Source organism: Malania oleifera, chromosome 12, assembly GCF_029873635.1.
Source record: "Malania oleifera isolate guangnan ecotype guangnan chromosome 12, ASM2987363v1, whole genome shotgun sequence".
Taxonomy (NCBI): Eukaryota; Viridiplantae; Streptophyta; class Magnoliopsida; order Santalales; family Ximeniaceae; genus Malania; species Malania oleifera.
The window spans coordinates 57,369,457-57,390,626 of record NC_080428.1 but is presented as its reverse complement, the minus strand read 5'-3'; the positions used below and the strand labels follow the sequence as shown (position 1 = coordinate 57,390,626).

The window sequence follows — 21,170 nt, the reverse complement described above, 5'->3', positions numbered from 1 at the left end:
TTTCATGATGTTATCTGAGACAGGCTGGCATTATTAAGATGATGCTAGTTCTTCATTTTTCTCTACTTATGTTTGACGACTTCTTATTGTCCTTTATAGTATCTGTTTGTCCCTGCTAGTCTAAATGCAGCTTTTTTTCTAAATAAATAAAATAATAATAATAATAATAATAATAATAATAATAATAATAAATGTAGAGAGTTTATTGTTTGTTGCATATTGACTGCATACTCAAGTCCATACCTACCACCCAGCCAATTATGATTCCACAAACATCTGTAAAATATTTTGACCACATAAATAAAACCCAAGGAAATAGAAGGTTATATGACAAACAAGCCTGGTCTGTAAAATCCAAGATATTTGAATATAGAGTTTTTATTTTTAAGAACAATTTTTTTAATAAACAAAGAAAATTTATTAGAAAGAGTAGAATGTACGAAGAAAAGAAAAAAAGAAAAAGGAAAACAGAGAAAATAAAAATCCTTCATTTACATCAAAAGAAAATGATTACAAAACTTCCATAATGAAACCAAACCAACTCAATGCAATAGAGCCAACCAGTCCCTCTGCATCTCTTCTAAAGAGATATGGCAGAAGAATCCATTTGCCAAAGCCCACAACAACGCAAGATACACCATTCTATTTTAATTTAATTTTCTAGTTTCTAGCGATATTTTTATGATAGCACATTAATTTTCTCCTTTCACTCTGAAAAATTGCTGTCTGCACAAACCTGATCCTGACACAGTATTAGAGCAAACTATGATCCTGACACATAGTCGAACCCTTTGATTCAAACACCAGATAATTTGTAAGAGAACTAACCTACATTTTGTAGCAATATCACAGTGGACATTTCAATACGGTCTTAAATTTTTATGAAATTGTCAAAATTTCTGCTTTCCATCACCCTCAAAATTTAAAAGGCAGTTTGAAGGTTTTTTGAGAAGAAGAATAACCATTCTTATTAAATTTCAAGAGACACGGTTACAATATAAATAGTAGAGGAAGGCCACCAAATTAGGAAGGCCACAAAATCATCAAATCAATCACCACAAAATCAGCAAATCAAATCAGCAGATCTCTAGGCTAAAAAACAGGAAACAGAAAATACTAGTATCTGAAGTAGTAATTTCAGATTTTATTTGCAAAAAATACAATTTCCTAATTTATTCCCTAGAAATCCAACCCCCCCCCCCCCCCCCCTTTTCTCAAGTTGGAGCTTAGATATCTATCATACCCAACTTGCTTACAAAGAGCTCAAAACTAGGTCTGAAAAGTCCTTCAGTGAAGATATCGGCTATTTGTTTAGTAGAAAAAAGGCATGCTAACAGCTCCACTATCAATCTTCTCTTTTATGAAGTGTCAATCTCTACATGCTTCGTGCGATTATGTTGTACTGGATTTTGAGCAATACTTATGGCAGTTTTGTTGTACAATACAACTTAATTGGCATGTTCACCGGCATCCGCAGCTCTTCAAAATCCTCTTCAGCCATAGCATCTCACAAACTCTGTTAGCCATAGCATGGATCTCCTGTCAATAACTGAACCTGCCCTATCTGCATCAGTGTATGCCTCTATGTTCTGCTGTGTGGTCTTCTGGAAGAGTAAACCCTTGCTAGTGTACTTTTCAAGTATCTGAGAATCCGATAAACTGCTTCAAGATGTTTCTCGTAGGGTGAATGCATAAACTGGCTTACCAAACTCACAGCAAAAGCAATATCGGGCCATGTATGTGATAAGAAAATTAACTTTCCCACCAACTTTGATACTGAGTTGTATTCACTGGATCACCTTCCTTGTCATCTCCAAGTTTTTGATTGGGATCTATTGGAGTGTCTGCTAACCTACAACCGCTCATCCCAGTCTCCTTAAGGAAGTCAAGGACATACTTCCGTTGGGAGACAACAATCCCTTTCTTCGACCGAGCAACCTCCATTCAAAGGAAATACCTCATAGATCCCAAGTCCTTGATCTCAAATGTTGATGAGAGGGAAGTCTTCAATTGGTTCATCTCAAGTACATCATCTCCGGTGAGAATTATATCATCTACATACACAATCAGTATCGCTATCTTCTCATCTTGTGAATGTCTTATAAACATCATATGATCATCTTGTCATCACCTTGCCCCTGAGTATACCCCTGACTTTTAACAAATTGAGTGAATTTCTCAAACGAGGCTCTTGGTGACTGTTTTAACCCATATAAGGACTTCTTCAGTTTACACACCTTTGTGCCAAACTTTTCACCAAATCCTGGAGGTGCATCCATGTACACTTCTATTGGATTTCTAGGGAATAAATTAGGAAATTCTATTTTTTGCAAATAAAACCTGAAATTACAATTTCAGATTCTAGTATTTTCTATTTCCTATTTTCCAGCCTAGAGATCTGCTGATTTGATTTGCTGATTTTGTGGCCTTCCTCTACTATTTATATTGTAATTGTCTCTCTTGAAATTCAATAAGAATGGTTATTTTTCTTCTCAAAAATCCTTCATCGTATCAAAGCCTCGTGCTCTTTCTATTTTGTTCTCTCTTCTTAGGATGTTGTATAAGTCGGCGATGACCGACGCCCAAAGAAATCCTACCGGCTCTTCCGGTACTTCCAAAACCATTCCGCCCAATCCCACTATTCCTACCAGGTCTGTTTCCGCAGATTACTATTCCCAGAATTCAGCCCTTTATCTCACGGTTACAAAACTCAATGGGCACAATTATCTCAAATGGGCTCAGTCCGTAAAATTGGCGATCGATGGCAGAGGCAAAATAGGGCATTTGACTAGAGAAATATCGAAACCTGCTGCTGGTGACCCTAATATAAAAAAATGGCAGTCCGAAAATTCTCTTATTATTGCTTGGCACATCAATTCCATGGAACCTGCCATTGGAAAACCTCACCTATTTCTACCCACTGCTAAAGACGTCTGGGAGGCTGTTCGAGATCTTTATTCGAACTTGGAGAATCCTTCTCAAATATTTGAGTTGAAAACTCAACTCTAGAGATCCAAGCAAAATGATCGCGATGTTACTACTTATTACAACAAATTGGTAACATTATGACTGGAACTTGATCAGTATAATGATGATGTTTGGGAGAATTCGAACAACCACGCTCGCCACAAGAAGAGAGAGGAAAATGACAGGGACATGTTTTTATCCGACCTTAATCGGAGTTTGGACAAGGTCCGAGGCCACATTCTTGACAGGAAGCCATTGCCCTCTAGTCGGGAAGTTTTTTCTTAAGTTAGATGTGAGGAATCAAGGAGAAAAATCATGTTGCGCAACACCAAACCTGGTTTTAACCTAGAACTTGAGAGCTCTGCTCGTGTCAAGAGATGTCAATTCTAACAACGACGGGCGAAAGAAATTGTGGGTGTGAGCATTGAAAAAAACAATGGCATAAGAAGGAGACGTGTTGGAAGCTTCATGGAAAACCAGCAAATTGGAAGCCAAAATCCAAACGAGACAATCACGCCTACCAAGCCACTGCTGAAGAGACTCAGGAGCCTTCTACCAACTCAGATGCAGTCCCTTTTACCAAGAAGCAATTAGAGCACCTTTATAAATTGTTTCAATCTCCAAAACTGTCCTTAACACCATCTTGTTCTTTGGTACAAAAGGGTAACTCTCTTGCTACTGCTTTTTTTTGGATAATTGATTCTAGCACAAGTGATCATATGAAAAGTTACTCCAAATTGTTCTCATCCTATAGTCCATGTGCAGGCAATAAAAAGGTCAAAATTGCAGAGGGTTCACTCTTGGTAATTGTAGGGATAGGAACTATCAAACTCACTTCGTTGTTAACTCTCCATGATGTGCCCCACGTTCAATTTGTCTTGCAATTTGTTATCCATCAGTAAAATTACCTCTTATAATCAATGTCAAGCTAATTTCTATTCTTCTTATTGTGAGTTTCCAGAATTGACCATAGGGAGGATGATTGGCAATGCTAAGGAAAAAGATGGACTCTATTATTTTGATGATGGACCTAACTCGGGTAGACAATGTCGAAGTACTTGCTCAAATTCTGTTTCTGTTTTCAAAGATAATAATATCATGTTACGTCATTATAGGTTAGGCCATCCTAGTTTTCAATATTTAAAATACTTGCTTCCCAATTTATTTCGGAATAAAAGTCCATCTTATTTTCAATGTGAAGTTTGTTAGTTTGCTAAACATCATCGTGCATCCTTTTCCACCCAACCCTACAAACCAACTACACCATTTACTGTGATTCATAGTGATATTTGGGGCCCATGTAGAACATATACGTATTCTGGCAAAAAATGTCTTCCAACCTTTATTCATGATCACACCAGATTAAGTTGGGTTTATTTGATGAAGGAAAAATCTGATGTGGAAACAATTTTCAAAAATTTTGACACCATGGTACAAACACAATTTCAAAAAAATATTCAAATATTGCGGAGTGATAATGGTCGAGAATATTTCAAAAACAATTTGGGCTAATTTTTTATTGAAAAAGGAATTGTTCATCAAAGTTTTTGTGTAGACACTTCACAAAAAAATGGTTTGGTTGAAAGGAAAAACAAACACTTATTGGAAGTAGCTCGAGCATTGGTTTTTACCAATCAGGTACCTAAATATCTTTGGGGTGAAGCCGTTCTTACTGCTACATATCTCATAAATAGGATGCCTAATAAGGTTTTATGCTTTGAAACATCTTTTGATGTTTTTCAGTAGTTTTATCCAACAAATCGGCTGTCTTCTTCTTTACCACTAAAGATATTTGGTTGTAACGCTTTTGTTCATATTCATAGTTATAATCGAGGAAAACTTGAACCCCGAGCCACAAAATGTGTGTTTTTGGTTATGCTCCCACTCAATAGGGGTATAAATATTTTGAGCCCATTTCCAAAAAAAATGTTTGCTACCATGGATGTTACATTCTTTGAAATACATCCCCTATTTTACGCCTCATCTTCAGAGAGGGGGGGGGGGGGACCAAAACAAAGATTCGGTTGTGTTTCATGATTTTTCCAAATTGAAGACTCGCAAAATGATCCTTCTCCAACTTTGATTATTCAACCTAAAAACCCAAGCTTTATTATACCAGGAGAAAGTGAGTCAAGTTTTTTATATACTGAAAAGGCAGGTCTTCCCACAATGCCATCTCATGATGTTCGTAATCCTATAATGACAAACAAAGGAGAAAAAAAAAACGGAAATGCCACAGCGTTGGTACCATTTGATAATGTCTACTCATGACAAAGGAAAACTCGAAAGAAAGGGTCATCCAATCCTTTACACTGTCCAGAATCCATAAACCCTCTAGTAATGTCCTCACCGAGCCTTTACCTCAAGTTTAGTCCATTTCATCTTCGAGTTCTAAGCCCTCTAGTTCTAACCCGAGTTTGGTTCCAATCCTGAGTTTGATGACTTTGAACTTCCCATTGCTGTCCGGAAGAGTGTGAGGTCTTGCACCCAACATCCATTGTCCAATTATGCGTCATATGAAAATATCTCACCTTTTTTTCGTGCTTTTACCTCACAACTGTCTTGTATGGAGATTCCTAATACTGTGCAGGATGCTTTGAAAGTTCCTGAGTGGAAGGAGGTTGTCTTCGAGGAGATGAAAGCTCTTGAAAAAAATGGCACGTGAGAGTTAGTTGATCTACCAAGAGGAAAGAAAAATGTAGGGTGCAAATGTGTGTTTACAGTCAAGTATAAATCTGATGGTTCTCTAGAATGGTACAAAGCTTGATTGGTCGCCAAGGGATTCACTCATACTATGGCATTGATTACTTGGAAAGTGATTTCCATTTTACAAAATTTCCAGTGAAATTTCAAAAATTATCTAAAATTTATTGAAATATTGAAATATTGGTGATATTTGTCAAACATTTTACGTGAAGAATGAAAATTCACCGGAATTCAAATGCGAGATTTAAACACAAAGTGAAATCTCTCTCTTAATTTATCTATTTTTGTCTAATCAAAACCACATGTTGACTTTTTGAGTCCGATCCCATTTTGATTATGACAAATCACTCGTATCTTATATGTGCATTCAATATGTGAACAAGTTTATATTTTAGCACACACATAAGATAAGGAAGAAATGGAAGCTAGGAAGAGCATAAAGATCATATCATCTGGCGTACTCCATGGAGTTTTGAAGAACAAAGAAATGAAGACACAATGTTTATTTGTAATTGCATTTAGTCTAGATATGTCTATAATAATGCATATCTTGCATGATGTGGATGAAAGTTCAAACAGGACCATAGACTGACCGTAGCCAAACACAATTTTCATGCAAAAACCTTTTCTAAAATGATAAAATCTTACAAAGATTTTAAAATGAATTTGAGGTCAAAAACAAGACTAAACTTAAATTTTTATTGACATTGGTCGACCGGCCCTTTTTTATTTTAAACTCCCTAGCCGTCCGACCATATTTTGGCCTATTTTATAAAGCCTTAGTCGACCGGCCATATTTAAAGCTTCAAAACTCTAGCTGACCGGCCTTTGTATTTGGCCTACTCTTGAAGCCCCGGTCGACCAGCCATCTTAGTTTAGAAAAGCCAAGCCAACCGACCACTTGGACCGGCAAACCGGCTCTTAAGCCCAGCCAACCGAACCTACGAAGGTTTGGGAAATCACTTGACAGCCGATCGGCCCCTTCTTTAGCCGACCGTGCCTCACAAAAATTTGAATTTCTGGCTTAAGTTCTGCCGACCAACCAAGCCCTTGGTCGACCGAACCTCTCGAGTTCGCTAATATTTTCAGCGCTAAACGTGCTTAATTTTTTATTAAATAATTTTAAAAATACCCTCCATGTCTCTAATGGTCATATTTTGGGAGAACTCTATAAATAGCCCTTCATAACTCTTTAATTAACTAATGCTTTTATTGAAAATCCTCTGAAATATTTTTGGGAATTATTTTTAAAAGCAAGCAAAGTTTCTACTCTCTTTCCTTTTATTCATTTGAAAAATCATTTTTTGAAAGAGAGCATTGATTACTCCTTTACTCATTTCATCTGCAAATTCATTGCATTTGAGGGTTGCTAAAAGGAATATTTATTTGTGCATTTATTTTATTCAAGAGCATTTACTCTCACACAAGCTTTTATTTTAAAAACCATTTTTGAGAGTAAGCTTAAGGTTTCTCCCATATATTTTCTTGATAGACATTTTTGGGAAAGCTTTTGTAGCTTGTGAATCTTTTTGCACATTCATTGCAAGATTCAAAAGCTCACTTGTGTTTATTTGCAAAAATCTTTTTGAGCTAAAAACCCTAGCTTCCCTTGAACTATATTTTTAAATATCATTATTTGGGAAATTTCTTGAGGGTTTAAGATCATTGAAGTATCTATTGCATACTCCATTTTAAATCAAAGATCATATATTTTCATTTGTGCAAAAATCTCTTTGAGAGCAAACACCCTAGGTTCTCCTACACTTCATTGAAAAATATTTTTTGGAGAAATATTTTTGGGGGTAAATCATTGAAGTATTTATCATAAATATCCTATCCAAAGATTGTGAAAAGTTTATTGAGAAAAATACTCATACTCTATTAAGCTATATTTCATATCATTTGAGAGTGCATTTAGTGCTTATATTTGTACATCTCTGCTTTTTGAGAAGCATTTATATTGTACGAAAAATTTAATATCCTTGTATTCCAGGCGTGGCTTGAAAAGGGAGACTCCGCCCTGTAAGGAGGAACCAGTTTGGCTCAGCCTAGTAAATTGAGCTGAGGAGACTCCGCCTCGTAAGGAGAAATAGTTTGGCTTCGCCTATAGGTGAGCTGGGGAGAGTCCGCCCCGCAAGGAGTATTGTAAACTGCGTCGCTCTGCCCAGTTAAGTGAGCATTTAGTGGAATCCTCAAGTGGGTTGGCATGAGATGGGGACGTAGGCAGGATTGGCCGAACCTCGATAACAATAACTGTGTCATTCTCTCTTTCCCTACGCTATTTAATTTCTACCTTTGATGCACTTAATGTCCTAATTTTTTCACACATAGCCGGTCCCAAGCTCAGGTAAAGGAGGAGGGTTGCGTTAGGTAGTTAACAGCCAACGTAAAATTTGTCAGATCACTATGATATGAATCCTTGGCAAATATTTGTTGTAGTTTGCATAGAAAAACCCTAGATTGTGTAATACTGGCTATGGTTTAAAATTGAACACACCTAACCTAGGAAGAATTTTTTAAATATCCAATTCACCCCCCCCCCCCCCTCTTTTCTTGGGAATACACCATTACTGTCACCAAAGAATATTACAAGGGGCTTTGTGGTTACATAAATTGTTTTTTAAAAATAATATGTTACATGAAAAATTAAACTTGGATATTAGCAACAACATTTTATTTAGCACTTAAAAAAAAGTGCATAAAGCACTTATCACTTAAAATAAGCACTTTTACAAAAAAGTGACATTTAGCTTGTAGTACAACAAAGGCTTGTTGCAAAAAAGTACTTTTCCAAAATCATTTTTTTGAGATTTTTTTAAGTGAATTTTGATAAGCAAACTAAGATAGCTTTTTGGCCACTTATAAGTGGCACTATTCATCGACAGAGTCAATTTTGTAAATATAAGAAAATTTAGTGACTATTTTGAAAATTTTAAAAATACATTAGAAGATAATAATATACTATTTTATTATGTATTATAATATATTAATTATTAATGAAACATAATTCTATTATTGAATGAAGAAGAAAGACCATCTATAAATTTGAAATAATATTAAAAGTTAAAAATACTAATTTAATTATTAATATTATTTTAATATAAATTAATATGATAATCATATGTTATAAATATAAATTAAGAACAAGATTATTGTTAATCAAAAAATAATATTTTATAATTTTTAATTAATAAAAATATTTTAATATTAATTAAAAATAACAGTTAACATAATAATTAATTAAATTGTTAATTAAAAATTAATTATATATTATTTTACTATGCATTATAGCCTATTAATTATTAATAAAATATAATTAAATTCTGGAATGAATAAACTGAATTCCCGCAATCAAGTTAATGCCCCCAGTATCAATCTCTTTTTGCTTTTGAATGAGAAACCCACTCTGATACCAACTGTTATGGGGCCATATATTTCCAAGGCCACAAAGAATACATTTTTCCTTGATCTACATAAAGTGTGACGGAGTCACGCTCCGTCATGCTGATGCAGGGAAAGACCACACCAAGTCCTGCCTAGCCATAAATATCCTCATCCATGAAAACACTCTAATGTCCAACCTAGTGGTCAAGTCTCACGACTAGGAAGCCCTTGTCCTAGCTGAGGTCAACACTGAGGAACCAAGACTCAAACAGTAAGGGAGTTAAACTCACATTCTACAGCACTGAGGGTAATTCTCATCCCCACAGCACAATCCTCGCGTCATAGTACCTATCACTTACAACCACTAGCTGAAGTTAAGGGAAGTGACAGCAAACACTACTCAAGCAAAGACATACGAAGGCTTACCATCCCTTGATAGTCCAATCAGGTCTGAGATGACATCACCTAATAGTACAGTTGATGGCCAATAAGGGTGAACATCACAACCAGCAGGCCGAGAGTACCATGCAACCTTATTCTCAAATGGATTGTCCATGGGGCTCCCAATTCCACATGGAAGCCTAGGACACCCCTCATGGATGTCAAGAGCCTGCCCCTGAGCACTCCTTAGGATACTCACTTGGTAGTCACCAGGATACCAGCAGTGGAAGGCCGCTTATCTGGTGTTCCCCAAGAATAATGTCTCTGAAGCATTTTTGTTCATGTACGAGTAACCAATCAGGGATCTAATGATCATACATCTTAGCTCGAGAACGCCACTAAGGCCAACTATCTAGATCCACCACAAAGTGACAAAGACATAACAAAACCATCCCCATGAAATTTCCCTATCCAAATCCAAATTAACCAAAGTTCCCTCCAAGGCAAAACAACTCACCAAAGCCAAGTGTCATAGTTACAAGAATACCAAGACAGTGATACTACACCTATTGAAGATATCAACAACAAAGGCCTTCTTTGTATTGCTCGAAATCAAGAGAGAGTGCTTAATACATGTCCTCTCCTAAGTCGCAACCATATACCAAGGCATCTTTTGAAGAGTTAATGAGAAAAAAAAAAAAAAAAGCATTTTTTTCAAGTTAAAAGGTTGTCATATGGATAATAGAGTGTGAAACAACAGCACTAGATTTGAATTTATTCAAGGAAGACTAAAATGCAGAGTCCATCATTCTATGAGAGCAGATATACTCAGCTCTGTCTCCGTTTTCTGTTGTGGGCTAAAAATGGGCATAACTACATTTCAGATCCGCAAGTTTTGGCAGGGTATTCACTTTTTATCCTCCTGCACTTTAAATCTACAGGTTGAGCTTCTTCTAACCAAGGGAAAAGTGATGGTATGACAAACGAGCCTTACAATTCAAATTCATGATACTTGAAATTATAGAGATTTTTTTGCATTATTCAAATTTATTTTATTATTGAAAATTTTCTCCTAGTATTTTGTTAGGTCATGAAGGAGTTGATTTGAGGTTTTTTTTTTTTTTTTTTTTATGTTAATGTTGTGTCCTAGTATTATTAGGTTCCCCTATGTTTATTTTTTTGGCTCCCATGTGTAAGGTTTTTTAACTATCAGTGTTCTGTAATTGACTCTCAGACTTTGATGAACTGAATGGTGTTATTGAAGAGTTTTCTCCTTTAGTCCCTGATTTCTTTGTCTACTTCTCCCCCCTTCACTGTTCTGTATTACGAACAGAACAACACAAGACATTATATATAAATATCCGTCTGCAAATAACCTCCATTACATCAGACACCAAGGAATTTTCACACACAACATTTTTTTTTTTTTTTTGGGAAGTGTCCTTACAGCCTTAAAAAACACAACAATTGGCGTTATAATATGATGAGAAAACTTAGAAGAGACACAGAATTACAAAATTCACGACTGAAGTAGGCTATTCAAAAAAAGAACAAAAAATGAATACCTGATAAGAACGGTCATCAGGATATAAAACGCTACTTATGGTTTCAGCCTTCTGTCTATTAACAACTGCATTGATATAATCTCCAGTATTATAAGCCTCCTGCAAATGATTTCACAGAGTATGATCTTTCTCTTAAATTCCTGTTATACAGCAACATAGATATTTGCATACATAATTGTGAAGCATGCTGTTGTAAAGTAAATCCATTTTTTGGAGCTCATTTCATAATTTACTTATATTAGAAAATCAGTATCAAACACGAGCCTTTAGCAACAACAAATGGACTATCCTCCCAAAAAAGTAAGGAGGATGCAGCATATTAACACCCTTCTTCAAGGGCACATATAAAATGAGAAAAAGTATGCAGTCTAACTTACAGCACACAATGCAAGAACAAAATGTAAAGATACTGGATTTTGGAGGAGAAAACTCATACCATTGAACAACTGATGATCAAATTAAAAAGTAAACTCATTATTATTAAACAACTAATGATCAAATTAAAACAGTCTAGATGCAATTTATCACTATGAATTACCAACAGACTTTTATAAAATAATAAAATAACAATACAATTGATTGCATAAAAAATACCATATCCTGTTGGCCACTTGGCTTTGCAGCCCAAAGGCGAAGATTAATCGTATTCCTCGTTCCATAACCAGGAATAGGATTGTCATAAGCAACAGCTTCAACCTAGAAGCAAGGAGACAAACTACTTAGTCAAAAGAGACATCAATAAATTTAGTGAAATTGTTCTTCATTAAGAAAAAAATTTCAATTGCAAAAAATTTATTAGAAGTAATTCTTACTGTTTCTCCAGGAACCCAAACTTTATATTTTTCTCCATTCAACAGTTCCTCTTCGACAGTCCCATAGAACTTACCCATACAGCACGTACAGATTAGCAGCAAAGAAGTTTCAGGCAATATAAAGGATAGAATAACCATGTCAAGTGAGAAAAATAAAATGAAAGAAAATAACAATTGAAATACAGAAGTACTTGCAAAGTACTTGCAAACCTTCACTGGATATGAAACATGAACCCGCTCTATCTCCCAGGGATTTCCAAAATTTAACCAATAATCAGGTTGTTCATGTTGAAACCCATCTAATACAACCTGACGAAACAATCCATACTGGTAGCGTAACCCATAACTGCAAAATGAATATTTAAATTAAATAAATTTAGTTTATACTGTAGAAATAAGTGGCAAAAACAAAGACTAGCTCTGGATAAACAAAATTAGAACTTACTGATGAACTATAAAGAATTGGGAACAAAAAAGTATTGAAATTTATAAAGGAACTTTACATTCCCATTGATAAATTTGATGCATCAATGAACTGTGCGTGTTTGTGTGTGCACAAGAGAGAGAGAGAGAGAGAGAGAGAGAGAGAGAGAGAGAGAGAGAGGGAGCGAGGGAACTTTTAGTGGATCCAGCAAAGTTAGCAAATATATTGTTCCACCTTCTTCTATCATTAGACACAGTACACTTATTTGGTAAATTAGCAACACATAGAATTGCTATACCAAAGCCTTTTCACATTCAACCCTCTTGGAATCGTGCTGTTCTTGTTCTGACAGCATTTGAAAAGGGGGGAAAAGAAAATACCCCACTTAAGAAAAAGTGACTTCAGTATTTTTTGCTAGCCCTTTTTTTTTTCATAATAAAGTTTTGCAATAAACGAGCACCAAGGGGCTTTCCAGCTGTAGATGCCTTTTTTTTTTTGGCCCACATCTACCTGGACCATGAGGCCCAGGGTCGAATTGCATTGATCCAAGCCCAGACCCATTAGATGGCCGACTCTCGCATTTAATCAATCTTGCAAGGGCACTTTCGTCATCAAATGAGTACAAGAACCCATTTCTCAAATGGACCCACAGGGTAGGCAACAAATTTTTTATATGGTCAAAATGTAATTGGAAATGAGCACAGGTGGCAGGGCCACTTTAGCAGCCCTGCGCCCCAAGTTCGGGGATTGTGCAGACAGAAAGAGCAAAATACTACCAACGTGAAAACATGAAGCATTAATAGCCAAGCTCTAACAGAGTTCTGTTGTAAAAGATTATAAAGCTAGAAGCCATTAAATTGATTGATCTTCTTCTTATTGCAAAGGCTCTTCCCGTTCAGTTAGAAGTACGCTATTGGATGTTTGAGGATATTTAATTTATATGCGCTAATGGGTAGAAGCATGCCTAGGGATCTAGATTTGTTTTGATAACTGTTATGGCTTAGAGATGATTTTGATAATCTTTTATTTATGATGGGATGACAAATCACATAACTAGCGTACCTGACTTCAATTAAATGATATGAATGATGAAAGCATAATTTCTTTTATTGATGTACATGTTTTTCTTTTAGTGATTTTGGCCCTCATTCAAGACAAGTAGATAGCTTGGCAATTTAACCAAAGGAAAATCCATGGCCAAAATGCCTGTATTTTTAGGTTAATATTTCAATTTTATATTTTGGATTATGGAAACTGGATAGCTTGTGGGTTGCTCAACTTAAGCCTTTCATGTAGGCTTAGTTGTGATGGTGTAGTGATGATGTAAATTATATAATTTCGTTATGATTTGATTTATGCTTAATTCAGGTAATGCATATATATCCATAGCTTGATTTATTGTTCAATAAATTTTTCGTCAAAGAACTAAAAATATCAATTTTCTAAAAGGAAGACCAAAAGAACAAATCGAAATTTTTGCTAAAAGTTCCCATAGGATGCATTTTCAAGTTTTTGGAGTCAAAATTAAGACTCTTGCTTTTTTTCACAAAAGATAATAAGAATATGACAGCTCCATAGTTTAAATTAGATTCTTATTATTAAAAACCATGTTAACGTGGGATAATAACATTATGCTTTTGAATCATCAAGTTACATGTGGGGGGCAATGGTCTGTTTGGACTCCTACTGTGTTTGTTAACCAGACTAGTGGTTCGAAATTGCATTCCTGCAAGCAGTTACACTCCTATTCAAATAAAGTTTGATGTAATCACCTATCTAGGTTAGTAGGTTCTTATAACTTGAGTAATTTAATTTAGGGACAGTGGGTTAATAAACCCTAATTTACTTGAAAAGGAAACATGAGCATTTTAGAGCAAAAATTTATTTTCAAAGACTTTTCAAAAAAGAAATTAAAGTTGAAGGGATTTGAAAATAAAAATTATTTTCTTTGGCAGGCCCTAAAAACGAGGTTCACACCAACCTTTCTGCAGGAAGCAGAACTTCAGTTCAATTTTAATCAGTACTTCTATCAACAACAGGAAATGAAATGGATCAATTCTGGAGTGAGTCCACATGAATCCAGGTCTAGATAAGAATGTTCCTACTTCATGCAAATGCAAGTCAAATCTTAACTCTAAAATCCTGGTCCATTATATTTTCATGTACATCTGATCTGCATTCAATCAAAAGCCAATATTATTTTTATGTTTGACAAAAAAATGCAAAAACCAAAGCAAAACACACACTCAGGTAAAGCATAGAATCAATGAATTTCATCACTCCATTTTTAAAGGTGTTTTAGACAAAAAAAAATATTAATATAATTTAACAAATTGACAAAAAAACTACAGCACAAAATCGTACTTTTAGATTTCAGATGGACCTCTCTAATTTCAAAAGTATAGAAGTTTCAGAATAAGCCAAGAGAAATGATAGCACAATATAAAATCTGAATGTACATCACTGAATATTTTTTAATAATAGAAAGTAGAAGACAAAAATATTATTAAATAGTTAAATAAAGTTATATGGTAGATAACATTATGCTATAAAAAAATACTTTTGAAGCAAAAGAATACGTTAGCTGATATCTTCAAGGGCAGAAAACAGTGACATCTCCTGAGATTTGGAGAAAAGATGTATCTTCAAGGACAGAAAACAGTGACATCTCCTGAGATTTGGAGAAAAGATGTAAACATTGCTCAAGATTTTAAGAACTCAAGGGACCTCTCCTGAGATTTAAAAAAAGGCACAGACCTTTTCAAAAATTCCATAGACCTACCCTAAGGTTTACTAAAAACATGCTGACCTCCCCATATATTTGGCAAAAGAGCAAGTCCAGGAAGGGGTATAAGTGTCCTAAAAATCAAATTTGAGGGATGTTTGTGGGATTTTCAAAACCTGAAGAGAGGTCTAAGTCTTTTTTCTGAACCTCAAGAAGGACAATATGTTTTGCTTTGCCTTCTTATAGCAAAAAAATAGCAGATATAAATATTATGAAAGAACAAATAATGAATAAAGGAGATATAGTAAGCAGCAGCTAAACTTTTTGTCACATTAGGTGGGTTAAACATCATGAATCCATTTTCATTATTCTGTATTATCTAGGGCAATGCCTCAAAAAGTGCACCTTTGAGATATCTCAAGATGCAAATAAGTGCATCCTAATGACTTGTTCCCAGAGAATCAAGAAACTAACTCACAACACTCGTCACCAAAGATATGTTTGATCGAGTGACTATGAGATAATTCAACTTTCCAACAAGTCTCTAGTACTGTGCTGGGTTGGGCAACAAATCATCCATAGCCAACGCTAACTTACCGTTGAGATCCATGGGTATATCAATAGGTGTATCAAAAAGTTTGGATCCCAACAACCCAATCTCATTTAAAAGATCAAGAACATACTTCCTTTGTGACAATATGGTTCCCATAAAAGACCTCGATATTTTTATACCCAAGAAGTACTTCAATGGTCTCAATTCCTTGCTCTAAAACTTACTATGTAGGAAAAGCTTTGGGTCATGGATGCCTTGATCATCGTCACTAGTGATCGCAATATCATCAACATACTCAAGCAAAATCCTATCAGATGGAGTATGACAACAAAATACAAAATGATCCACTACGCACCGTCGGAGGCCAAACTCAAGTACTATAGCACTAAATCAGCCAAACCATGCTTTAGGAGATGATGAGTGTACGAAAGTGCTCTCTAAATACCCTATTATTGGACTAAAATGCTAAAATGTGAATAGAAATCATTGTAAGTAATGTGTCTTCTTGAATTGAGTTTCTATTTACTTTGGGATACTCCTAAGTAGATTTTTATGTTTAATTTCAGAGTTTAGAAAATAGCAAGTCAAAACCCTGTCAAATTCAAAGGAGGACTCTCATGGGCTTTGAGAGCAATTTGGATCAAGAAAAAAAAAAAATCAAAAAAGGGAATTTCAAGAAGTCCAAGTCCGAAATTTGCTAGGAGACAGCCTGGACATATTTCCATATTTTAATCATAACTCTCTCATCTAATATCAGATGGGCATGATTCAAGTGGTGTTGGAAAGCTTACGGAAAGAGCTGCAATTCATTGTGAGATAGTATTTCTCTAATCCGGGCATTTATTAAGTCAAAAGTGGGCCGCAATCCAAGCCCGGAAACCAGAGGATATTTTTCAGCGTTTTTTTTTTTATAATATTCCCTTTTTAGGGTTTTGTGGAGGGACATATATAAGCTAAGCTTTTTATGAAGAAAGGGGGATATTGGAGACTTTAAGGTTTTCTCTAGAATTTATTTGTCTTTCATCTTAGTATGCAAAACTAAAATTCTCAAGTAGGGCTAGGGATGAACTTGCACACTAGATGGTATTTTCAATTTATTTTTAATTTATGTATTTGATTTTCAATTACTCAACTCCTTTGTTTTATCATTCTCAATTCATTGTTGATGTTTTCTTCTCTGAATAATCATAGAATTTATTCTATTTATGGATTCAGTCATGTTTTTTTCTATTTAATGGATTAGTTTTTTGATTATGTTTGGATCAATTATTTATTTATATTGATTTACTTCTTTGCTAGTTTGCTGCAATATCGCTACCTGAGTATATTGTCGTCGTTGGATTTTTTTTAATAAGGATAATAATTTGCATACATTTGGTTTAATTTTGGTTTATAAATCAATACCTTCCGATTGGGAATATTGGGAATAGAGTTCCCAATTGAATTATTCAATGAATTACGAATAATTAAAATACCAGATTTGTGCAAGGGATTCTCGATGCTTTACTGTTCATCAAATTTGGGTACTTTTTCCGTTAGTCACCTTGCTTCACTTTAATTTGCATTTAAAATTAATCTCTGTTCACAATTAATCATTTAATATTTTTCTTTAGTTTCTTTGTTCCTTCTACTATTATTTTAACTCCGCCTGTGATGCACTTGATGTCCTAATTTTTTCACACATAGTCGGTCCCAAGCTCAGGTAAAGGAGGAGGGTTGCGCTAGGTAACTGACAGCCAGCATAAAATTTGTAAGATCACTATGATATGAATCCTTACCGAATATAGATAAATTAAGGAATGAACATATTCGTGGTAAGTTAGGTGTAGCTCCTATGGAAGATAAGGCAAGGGAGGGACGACTCAGATGGTATGGACACTTACAAAGTAGGCCACATAGTGCACTTGTGAGGAATCGACACCACCAAGTGGGACTAAGGCTTGGTTTTGTTGTTGTTGTTGTTGTTGTGGAATCGACACCCCAAAGTTGTGCTACAACTACCGCATTATTCTTTGGGCGTAATCAGGAGACTATTCCATATAATGATTTCTTAAGCCGATAGACAAAACCTGACTCTCCCTAAGCAACAAACCCAGGTGACCGCTCCATATAGACCTCCTCCTGAAGATCACCATGTAGGAAAGCATTCTTCACATCTAACTGATGTAAAGGCTAATGAAAAATAGAGGTTAAGGAGATGATTAACAACTGGAGAGAACATGTCTGAATAATCCAAACCATACACTTGAGTATATCCTTTCGCAACAAAAGGGTCTAATGTGTTTGTAGGATTACCTTTCTAGGAAAAAAAAAATGCAATGTAATAAGATGCTTGTTGAGACAATTAGTACTATAAACCTTGAATACTCCTTCTCTAAGATAGTCATAGTGCACGGTTCAGTCAAACAAGTGAGTAACGAGGCAACCTTACTTTTAGGATTTGTAGACTCCATCCCAACACTCACAAACTTAGACCAATGATAACAAGATTAACTGCTGGAACAATCAAAACAACCACAAACAAGGTGACCCACCATGAATGAGTCACAAATAAACCAGAAAAAGGCTGCCACAACACCCAAAATATGAGACAGCTCCAAGAAACCAACATACAGCACCAGAACAGTTGGAGCAACCACAAACAAGTTGACCCACCATACATGAGTCACAACTAAACCAAGGCTAATACTTACTGCCCCAAGAAATCAGCACACACTGCTTTAGCAGTGCCAGACAACCATTAACAGAATGTTCCAAGTGAACAATCAAAAAAGTTGAATTTTTTTAACAAAACACATGATGAACAACTTGATATTATGATGTCTGGAGGAATTTAGAACATTTTGGAAAAAATGGGAGCAGAGATCTAGCTCAAAACACTCTCACATGCCTGGGCATGGAGTTGGAGCTGCTGGCTTCCACCCAGTACGTGGCGGCCCATGGGACACCCTACGGCAGTGAAATTTCACAGGGCAGCAGATCGACAGGTTCTGAAGGTGGTTACATGGTTATTTTGCAAAATATAAGGTGTTTCTTTGAGTTTCTGAAAGGGCAGCAGCACCCACGATTTTTCTGGTGACTACAGTATTATCTGGCAGCTCCTGGATGTTGCTTCTGGTCTTTGGTGGTGTAGATTACCCTTCTATAGCAGCAGGTTTGTTTAGGTCTGATCTTGCTCTGGCACGCACCCTAACAGCTTAAGTTTTTAGGTAAAGTGGTATTCTAACATGGTATTACATCTGTGCGCTGTCAGGCTGCACGTGCAGGGGAATGTTAAAGCTTGATATACATCATTAGCCCACAACCTAACAGTTAAGCTTTTAGGTAAAATGGTATTCCAACAGTATTTTCATTTTTTTACTTATCATATTTCCTTTGAGATTATATCTTTAAAATTCTATGATATTTTTATTGGGAAATTAGTATTTTAGTTTTTTCTGGTTTCAAAAATTAGTTTTCTTATTCCCAAACACTGGGAGCATATAAAAAGGCTCCCATGTTCCAGTTTCATTCAGAATTGAACTGAAATTGAATTGTATTTGTCACTAGTCCAGAACCGAGTGATCTCATAGCAAACTGACCACTACAACAATCAATGCTTCCAATAAGATTCACAATTTCAACTCAAATTTGTCAGAAGGTTGTCTTTGTGTTTCTACATAAACTTGTAGCGCTCAAAATTGAAGTCACATTGCTTTGTGCCGCTGCTTTCACCATTTCCAACTTCACCAAGACACCACCACCCTTCTCTCCATTCAGTCCATCGTTCAGAACAGCAAAAACAAAAAATAAAATAAAATAAAGAGAAAATAAGGGAAAAGAACTATAGATCCTGTCAAATTTCTAGGGAAAAAATTAGGAAACTCTATTTTTTAAAATCTGAAATTACTATTTCAATTTCTAGTAGTTCCAGTTTCCTGTTTTCTAGCCTAGAGATCTGCTGATTAGATTTGCTGATTTTGTGGTGATTTGATTTGCTGATTTTGTGGCCTTCCTAATTTGGTGGCCTTCCTCTACTATTTATCTTGTAATCGTGTCTCTTAAAATTCAATAAGAATGGTTATTTTTCTTCTCAAAAATCCTTCATCGTACCAAAGCCTCGTGCTCTTTTTCTATTTTGTACTTTCTTCTTATGATGTCGTATAAGTCGGCGATGACCAGTGCCCAAAGAAATCCTACCGGCTCTTCCAGTACTTCCAAAACCATTCCGCCCAATCCCACTATTCCTCCCAGGTCTGTATCTGCTGATCACTATTCCCAGAATTCAGCCCATTATCTCACGGTTACAAAACTCAATGGGCACAACTATCTTGAGTGGGCTCAGTCTGTAACATCGTCAATTGATGGCAGAGGCAAAATAGGGCATTTGACTGGCGAAATATTGAAGCCTGCTGCTGGTGACCCTGATCTAAAAAAATGGCAGTCCGAAAATTCTCTTATTATTGCTTGGCTCATCAATTCCATGGAACCTGCCATTGGAAAACCTCACCTATTTCTTCCCACTGCTAAAGACGTCTGGGAGATCGTTCAAGATCTTTATTCGGACCTGGAGAATTCTTCTCAAATATTTGAGTTGAAAAATCGACTCTAGAGATCCAAGCAAAATTATCGCAATGCTACTACTTATTACAACAAATTGGTAACGTTATGATAGGAACTTGGTGTAATGATGATGTTAGGGAGAATTCGAACGACCAAGCTCGCCACAAGAAGAGAGAGGAAAACGACAGGGTTTACATGTTTTTAGCCGGCCTTAATCGGAGTTTGGACGAGGTCCGAGGCTGCATTCTCGGCAAGAAGCCATTGCCCACTAGTCGGGAAGCTTTTTCATAAGTTAAATGTGAGGAGTCAAGGAGAAAAATCATGCTGCACAACACCGAACCGGGTTTTAACCTGGAACCTGAGAGCTCTGCTCTTGTGTCAAGAGATGTCAATTATGACAACGACGGGCAAAAGAAACCGTGGGTGCGAGCATTGAAAAAAACCATGGCATAAGAAGGAGACGTGCTGGAAGCTTCATGGAAAACCAGCAAATTAGAAGCCAAAATCCAAACGAGACAGTCACGCCTACCAAGCCACTGCTGAAGAGACTCAGGAGCCTTCTACCAACTCAGATGCAGTCCCTTTTACCAAGGAGCAATTAGAGCACCTATACAAATTGTTTCAATCTCCAAAACTGTCCTTAACTCCATCTTGCTCTTTGGTACAGAAGGGTAACTCTCTTGCTACTGCGTTTTTAGGTGTTATTCCTAACTCTGTTCATTCTTGGATAATTGATTCTAGCACAACTATCATATGGCTGGTTACTCCAAATTGTTCTCATCCTATAGTCCGTGTGCAGGCAATAAAAAGGTCAAAATTGCAGATGGTTCACTCTTGGTAATTATCGGGATAGGAACTATCAAACTCACTTCGTTGTTAACTCTCCATGATGTGCTCCACGTTCCCAATTTGTCTTGCAATTTGTTTTCCATCAATAAAATTACCTCTAATCATCAATGTCAAGCTAATTTCTACACTTCTTATTCTGAGCTTCCGAAATTGACCACGGGGAGGATGATTGGCAGTGCTAAGGAAAAGGATGGACTCTATTATTTTGAGCATGGACTTAACTCGAGTAGACAATGTCAAAGTACATGCTTAAATTCTGCTC

At 35.9% G+C, this 21,170-nt stretch overlaps 1 protein-coding gene across 1 annotated transcript in view; it reads right to left on the bottom strand.

The window, feature by feature from the left end:
• The window catches only part of LOC131144155 (uncharacterized), a 91,236-nt gene that overhangs the window by 33,931 nt on the left and 36,135 nt on the right, over nucleotides 1–21,170 (bottom strand). Inside the window, exons 5-8 of the mRNA XM_058092595.1 lie at nucleotides 12,026–12,161; nucleotides 11,816–11,884; nucleotides 11,598–11,699; nucleotides 11,004–11,102 (exon numbers count right to left, since the gene is read on the bottom strand). Coding sequence (XP_057948578.1) covers nucleotides 11,004–11,102; nucleotides 11,598–11,699; nucleotides 11,816–11,884; nucleotides 12,026–12,161 — 406 coding nt within the window. The remainder of the gene's footprint in view (nucleotides 1–11,003; nucleotides 11,103–11,597; nucleotides 11,700–11,815; nucleotides 11,885–12,025; nucleotides 12,162–21,170) is intronic.